At 37.1% G+C, this 7,883-nt stretch overlaps 1 protein-coding gene across 1 annotated transcript; it reads left to right on the top strand.

The window, feature by feature from the left end:
• The first annotated feature begins 2,215 nt into the window (after positions 1-2,215).
• Positions 2,216-6,153, top strand: LOC141343251 (zymogen granule membrane protein 16-like). The gene is made up of 5 exons (XM_073847847.1): positions 2,216-2,225; positions 2,376-2,471; positions 5,364-5,387; positions 5,543-5,669; positions 5,853-6,153. The coding sequence occupies exons 1-5, from the start codon at positions 2,216-2,218 to the stop codon at positions 6,151-6,153; spliced, it is 558 nt and encodes a 185-aa protein (XP_073703948.1).
• The last annotated feature ends 1,730 nt before the right edge of the window (positions 6,154-7,883 follow it).

The following is a 7,883-nucleotide window of genomic DNA, read 5'->3' as shown; positions in this document are numbered from 1 at the left end:
TCAAATTTTGAGTAAGAACCTCCTTCCCTCAGCCAGAGCATTGAGCATGAGAATGACCCAAAACACACAGCAACAAAGGAGTGGCTCAAGAAGAAGCACATTAAGGTCCTGGAGTGGCCAAGCCAGTCTCCAGAACTTAATCCCACAGAAAATCTGCGGAGGGAGCTGAAGGTTTGAGTTGACTCGAATGCCAGCCTCGAAACGTTAATGAGTTGAAGAGGATCTGCAAAGAGGAGTGGAACAAAATCCCTTTTTGTGTGCAAATCTGATGGTTAACTACAAGAAACATCTAAACCTCTGTGATTGCCAACAAGGGTTTTGCCAACAAGTACTAAGTCATGTTTTGTGAAGGGTTCAAATACTTATTTCACTCATTAAAATATAAATAAATTTTTTTTTCATCTTTTTTGAAATGCGTTTTTCTGGATTTTTGTTGTTATTCTGTCACTGTATTATGTAAGTATAGGAGGGCATAAGCGGATGTCCATGACATACGGATTCCCACAAGGCTTTATTCTTGCGCTACTCGTGTTTAACCTGTATATGCTCCCATTAAGTCAAATAATGAGAAAGAACCAAATTCAAACTGAACCAAACCAAATATCACAGCTATGCAGATGACACCCAGATTTACCTAGCCTTATGGCCAAATGACTACAGCCCTATTGACTCCCTCTGTCAATGCACTGATGAAATTAACAGTTGGATGTGCCAAAAGATTCTTCAGTTAAACAAGGAGAAAACTGAAGTCAATGCATTTCGAAACAAATATGATTTTCTTACGGTAAATGCATACATTGAGGCCTCTAGAGGTCAAACAACTAAAAATCAAGTCAAGAATCTTGGTGTGATTCTGGAGTCAGACCTTAGTTTCAGTAGTCATGTCAGTAACTAAATCAGCATACTATCATTTCAAAAAACATTGCAAGAATGAGATGTTTTGTTTCCAGTCAAGACTTGGAGAAACTTGTTCATGCCATTATCACCATCAGGGTGGATTACTGTAATGGTCTCCTCACCAGCCTTCCCAAGAAGACCATTAGACAGCTACAGCTCATACAGAGCGCTGCTGCCAGGATTCTGACTAGAATCAGAAAATCTGATCCTATCACACCAGTCCTCAGGTCCTTACACCGACTTCCAGTTACATTTAGGATTGATTTTAAAGTACTGTTACTCAATGGCCTAGGACATAAATACATTGCAGACATGCTCACTGAATATAAGCAGACCAGTCAGATCATTAGGATCAAGTCAGTTAGAAATACCAAAGGTTTACTCATAACAAGGGAAATCTGCTTTTAGCTATTATGCTGCCTACAGTTGGACCCGACATCCAGAGATCAGATGTGCTAAATCATTAGCCATATTTAAATCCACTGTGCTACGTCGGAACTGATTGCACTGTATTTTATGTATAATCATTTTTATTCTTAACTGTTTTAATTCACTTTAAACATTTTTTTTTAATAATTAAAACTATTTTAAATGCCTTGTTTTTATTGTTGTGATTATTTTTATGATTATTTTAATTCCTTTTATATGTAAAGCACTTTGAATTGCCATTGTGTATGAAATGTGCTATATAAATAATTTTTTTCTGTTAATATGTAATGCATTTAGATGTTGGAAACTACTTTCTAAAGTGAAATATGTACTGTTTAATAAGTCAGTACCTCACTTATTTAGTTTCATTTAGATAACTGGTGTGTGCTGGACAGCAAAGTTTTCTAAAATGTTGCGTCTTATTCTGGTTCTGTCACGACCACACACAAAGGGAGAAGGTGAGTATCTTTCAAGGTATTTATTAACAAACGTGCACAGTTCAACACACGTGCAAACGGGTGAATAAGGTTCTCTGTAGTCGAATCTTCAAACACAACACCACAGGTGAGTTCAAGTTCATAAGTATCGTAGCGATAGCAACAGTCACTTCCCTTTGACACGGTTAACGTGTTTCACAGGAGAACATCGGAGCAATCCACGAGGAGCACAGGAGAGACAACAGGAAGGGGAGAAGATCCACAGAGAGACATCTATGCAACTTCGATACCAGCCACTGAGTGAATGTCTGGGGAGAGTATTTAAAGGGAGTGGTGATTGCTGGTGCAGGTGACGGTGATTAGAGCTCTGGTGATGGGCGTGGTGCAGTGATTGGGACTGAGGAAACGTGCTGAGGGTGTGACAGGTTCTCTGTGGAGTTTGTACAGTGGGCATGGCCATGCGTGAGTATTTTTCACTGTGGTACAACAAACATGCAAAACCATGTTGCAAATAAATAAATTTAAGTTGCTCTAGATTCCCAAAGTTAGTACTTGGCAATAAAGCTCTTTCTGACTTTAAGATAAACTCATAGTTGTTATTTCGTCTTTTAGCTTTTCCTGATGCAGTGGGACTGAATATTCCACTGCATATGATGGTCACATCACTGGTATCAGAGTCTGGGAACACAGTAACGCGTACATTCGTGGGTAAGTTAACCAATGCAACACTGACCATACATCTAGACCAAAAGAGTGAAAAAAGTAAATATGATACACTTTAAAATATTCTTGTGGCTTAATGTTGTAATGTCATTTGCATTGTGTTCTATTTCTCCTGCTTGTTTTTCTGTGACCATCTTTTCAAACATTGTCATCAAATATCTGTTCAGAATTCAGCTGTGTTATGATGGTAACTGGACAACACCAGTTTGCACAAGCAATGGCAGTCCACTGGGGATGACACTTCGTGACAATGAAACCATCATTCAGGTCTTTGGAAAATCTTACAATGGCTACATCTATGAGATTATGTTGTCACTAGTCGAGGCCTGACTAGTTTGTCACTAGTCGAGGCATGCAACAAGTCAGTCACTGAAATAACCAGCATTGAAAGATAACGAAGAAGAGGGAGAACAAGCAGTAAGTCACTAATTTGTTCGCGAACGTCGCAAATGTGTATAACAACAATGGCGTCTGCATAAGCACATTTTAGCAAAACGCCGAGTAAATCAGTCTGCGCTTTGTTTTCCGGCGGAGCGAAAATAAACGCGACACTCGTGTCTCCTGGAAATCCGGTCAAATTCAACTAATCAGATGACGACTTCGACATTCCTGAAGTGTTTCTAGTTAAGCGTACCATATGCATCAGACGTTTAGCCAACGTTCCATGGGCGTGATGTCTGAGGCTGAGACTAGGCACCCCTGGTCTAAACCCACCATCTTTCTTGGGAATGGGTAAGTAACGACTGTAAAAGCCTGCAAAAGCTGTTCAGATTGAAGCAAATAGCTTAATTTGATGGATTTTTGGAACCCATCTTGACACATCCGGGATCACTTTCTAAGGCTGAGCCTGGTTGGCAAGAGGTTCTAGCTTTGCGAATAAAAGTTTTCCACATGGAGGTGGGAACCTATATATGTGATGGTGAGCAGAGGAGATTTGCTCTTTTGAGTATGTGTGTCCGCTTTCACAGCGGTACGTTGTGTGGGGAGTAATGGCCTCTTGTAGACAGTGCTCTAGCCTCTAAAATGGTGTTAGTCACACTTGTGGGGAGCTGCAAAGACTCCCGTTGAGGGTCCAAACATGAAGTCTCCACAGGACGCAGATTGGGAGGGCTTTTGAGGTTCAGGGTCCAGCATCATTTTGGGATGGGACCTTGGCGCTTTAGGAAAGCATATTGTTTAACTGTCCAGGGGCCCAGCCACAGCTCTGGCTGCACCGGCTTTGCAAGCTGCTGAGTGGCCGGCAGTGATGGGAATAACAGCATTATAAATAAACACTGTAACTAACAGCATTACTTTTTTCAGTAACGTGTAATCAAACAAATTACTGTTTTCCCTGTTACAATGCTGTTGCTGACAACAGAATGCAGCGTTACTATAATTTTCGCATTCCGTTTATCTGAGGTAAAATCTATCCCTCTCAAGCATGTCTTCTTCCAGTAACCGAGATGAAACCGATGATTGTTCACATTTGTTTACAGAGTTGGGCGTTTATCTACATGTTTATCTACATGTCACTGCATCTCAGGTGGATGTTTAACATTTGAAAAGCCGCTCATGGGCGTGATTACATTGGAGATGAGTTTAGATGGGAAAAATTACTTTATAAGAGAATATTTGTTTTCAATGTGACGAGCAGTGATGGAGAACAAGACTACAAAGAGTGCACCCTGGTTTTTATTTATTTTACAAAAGCACATTGTTTTCTTGTTATTATGACTCTACACAAATAAAAGTAGATTTTGCCCTTTCAAAATGCTAAAGTATTTTTAGTTATTTTCGCGGTCATGAGGAAAAAACGAGACAGACCACACTCGTGCGACAACACTGTTGCCGTGGGATGCTTTTCATGTCCACGCCATGGGCTGAAGCGACCCCAATACTGTGATATTTAGCCCCTGAAAGGTGTCTCTCACATTGTCCCACAGCAACATTAAAATAGTGTAGATTAGTGTAAAATGTTTTATTCATTTGCCATATTTGATATTCGGGGCATCCAAGTTTTTTGACATATTGGAACATGTTTTAAAAAAGTAACACAATAGTTACTTTCCCTGGTAATTAGTTACTTTTATAATGATCTAACTCAGTTACTAACTCAGTTACTATTTGTGAGAAGTAATTAGTAACTATAACTAGTTACTTTTTGAAAGTAATGTGCCCAACACTGGTGGGGTCTTTTGGCAACTTGGAGCAGCTGCTGAGCTGGAGCGCTTTGGCAGGAAGTGCCACAGAGTCTGCAAGGTCTTCTGAGGTGCAGTAAAATGATTGGCCAACTCATCCACGGCAGAGCCAAAAAATAGCAAAAATTGTTAATATTAAGAAGATTGACAAAATACTTTTATTTATTTTTTTTAATTTTTTTTTTATCATGAACAACATTTATTAATGTTTTTATTTTGTGTCTTGTTTATTCGTTTTAAATTAATTTTAAAGTAGAAAAAAAAAGTTAGGCAAAATAATTGTTAAACTTAACGTTATTGTATATATTCTTCTGAGCATTCTTTGCACATGTTCCAAAACATTCCATCTGAGGTGGAGACAGAAACATGACAATACTTTGTCCAATAGAAGAGGCTTGACTAGCAGGAACATATAAATGCAAGTAGGTTTAGCCAGCAAACCAGACTCCTCAAATATCAACCACATCAAGTGTAACAGCTAGTAATGACTTTATATTGCTTAAATGTCATATTCTTATGTACATATGGAAATACTTATCACAATTAAGTATTTTTTGTCAATATGTAATGCAGTTATATACTGGAAACTACTTTCTTAAGTCAATACCTCATCTGTTTTGTATCTTTTAGATTACTGGTGGGTGCTGGACAGCAACTTTTTCTAAAATGTTGCATCTTATTCTGATTCTCTCTGCAGTTTGTACAGTGGGCATGGCCATGTGTGAGTATTGCTCATCACTCACATGATTTTCTAAAAATTTTCACTGTGGTACATCAAACAAGCAAAACCATGTTTCAAATAAATGCCATTTCTTTAAACTTACTATTGAAAGATTTATTTCAAGATATACTCATAGCTATTATTTCCTCTTTCAGCTTTACCTAATTACTACTCTTACTCCATGGCTGTTGGGGACGGCAGTGGGACTGAATATTCCACTGCATATGATGGTCGCATAACTGGTATCAGAGTCTGGGAACACAGTAACGTGTACATTCGTGGGTAAGTTAAGCAATGCATCACTGACCATCCATCTACACCAAAAGAGTGAAAAAAGTAAATATGATACACTTTAAAATATTGTTGTGGCTTAATGCTTAAAATCATTTGCATTATGTGTTCTAATTCTTCTGCATGTTATTCTGTGACCATCTTTTCAAACATTGTCATCAAATATCTGTTCAGAATTCAGCTGCGTTATGATGGTAACTGGACAACACCAGTTTGTACAAGCAATGGCAGTCCACTGGAGATGACACTTCGTGACAATGAAACCATCATTCAAGTCTCTGGAAAATATTCCAGTGGCTACATCTATGAGTTTACATTTGTCACAAGTCGAGGCCGTTTTTTGAAAGTGGGGCAGCCTTCTGGAACCTCATTTAACTTCTACCCGACCCATGATAGAAGTGAGCTACGTTTTCTCAGTGGTCGACAGAATGGAAATGGAATCACCTCCATTGGGGCTCACTGGGCTGTCTACTAACACTTGTGTCAACAGTTTAACATCCCAAAACCATATTACTTTATTTCAACCCCCTTTACCTTGAAACAACTACGCAAACTTATTTTACTTGTTCTGATTTTTATAGACTCACTTCTGATGGTTATTACTTAAATAAAGTCTATGGGTTCTTTGTTTGTTTGGTTGTTTTAGCCTATTTTAAACATACATTTTTCACTGCATGAACATACTCTTTGATCAACATTACTTTAATTATGTTACTTTTTTTAAATAATTCTTCAACAACTGATGCTTTTATGTATGGGTTTACTTTATTTAATTCATTAAAACAGATTTCAACACTTGTTTGTGAAGATCACATTAAAAACTTTACACATAAAAAAACAAAAACATTTTACCCTGCTTTCATCATTTATTTAAATAAACAAACTTTGTGTGTGTGTACTCAAAAGTATTCAAGTTACAAATGCTGTCATTTTACAGTATAGTAACATCAAACTTGTTTACCAAGGAGGAAACAGTGTCAGAGGTTAAGATAAGAGATATGTGATTATGTACATCTGAGACAGTTTATTAGCTATTATTTCCTCTTTCAGATTTACCTAATCTTTTCTCTTACTCACTTCAACTGCACCGTCCAACCCATATTTTCTAATAAATAAACATTAACAATTAAGTTTTTGAAAAATTATATTAGAAAAGTACATAAGTAGACATCAGAATATAAAATGATAAAAAAAAAATTATTGTCATCAGTGCTTGATTTGAGGAGGGATGCGTTGATGCCACCCCCCTCGTTGAAAAAAAGGCAAAGAGTATTCCCTGTGTAAAACCACTATCCCATTTAGATGTTACACAATGTTGTGTTTTATTTAAAACGAATCATGTAAAAATAATAACATTTCTTTACATGCGATCATTTCCAAATTTAATATGCTATTGCAACATGCTGGTAGCAAGCGCAAGCAAGTTTTTTGTCTTTTTTTATTTTTTATTTTTAATGCAAAATGGCTTGAGTGCAACTTTTGACGTTCTTTAAAAAGCAGACATACGTATGATGTTTCCTTGATTAGCGTAACATTTGTGCTGTATGTGTGATAATGAGGGACCAAGAGACAATATGAGAGATGACATTATCGAGTATGTCATTGACTTTGGAAAAACAAACAAAAAAAACAAAAACAAATTGAGAGTAAAAAAGCATTCACTGCATTGTAAAACCTATTAGAATGCAGTTAGAATGTCCCAATAGTTCAAAGTAATGAACGAAAATCCAATAAAAAATGGTGTGTGACATACAGTATATACATGCATACATACATAGTTTGTTTTTATACTTTTTTTGTGAAAGAAATGTCCTTATCATCACTTTTGATAAATTTAAAGTATCCTTGCTCAATAAAAGTAGGCCTATACATTTATATACATTTTAATTCATTGAAAAATATATTCAAATAGAAAGCAGTTATTTTAAATAGCCAAGATATTTCACAATATTACTGCTTTTGCAGTTTAAATAAATGCAGGCTTGGCAAGCAGAAGAGACTTCTTCTGGAAACATTAAAAATCTTACTCTCCAAAAGATTTTGACTGGTAGTGAATATGCAGTAAATGTTCCTGGTAACAGTTGGGAAAGATGTACTGTATCATCTGTTCCCCTTCAGTCGAATCACTTCGACGTTACATTGGGATCTCGCTTGAGAGACCGATCATCTCTGAGCCTTATTAAAAAGGCCAACTGAAAATTGGCG

Source organism: Garra rufa, chromosome 9 (assembly GCF_049309525.1).
Source record: "Garra rufa chromosome 9, GarRuf1.0, whole genome shotgun sequence".
Lineage (NCBI taxonomy): Eukaryota > Metazoa > Chordata > Actinopteri > Cypriniformes > Cyprinidae > Garra > Garra rufa.
Note: the sequence above shows the minus strand (reverse complement) of the source record. Positions and strands in the feature narration are given on the sequence as shown.

Excerpts from the sequence above, each read along its gene's own strand:
- LOC141343251 (XM_073847847.1), top strand. Across the intron at positions 2,472-5,363 it reads AGTAACGCGTACATTCGTGG|TTTGTACAGTGGGCATGGCC; the intron begins GTAAGTTAACCA and ends TTCTCTCTGCAG. Across the intron at positions 5,670-5,852 it reads AGTAACGTGTACATTCGTGG|AATTCAGCTGCGTTATGATG; the intron begins GTAAGTTAAGCA and ends ATATCTGTTCAG.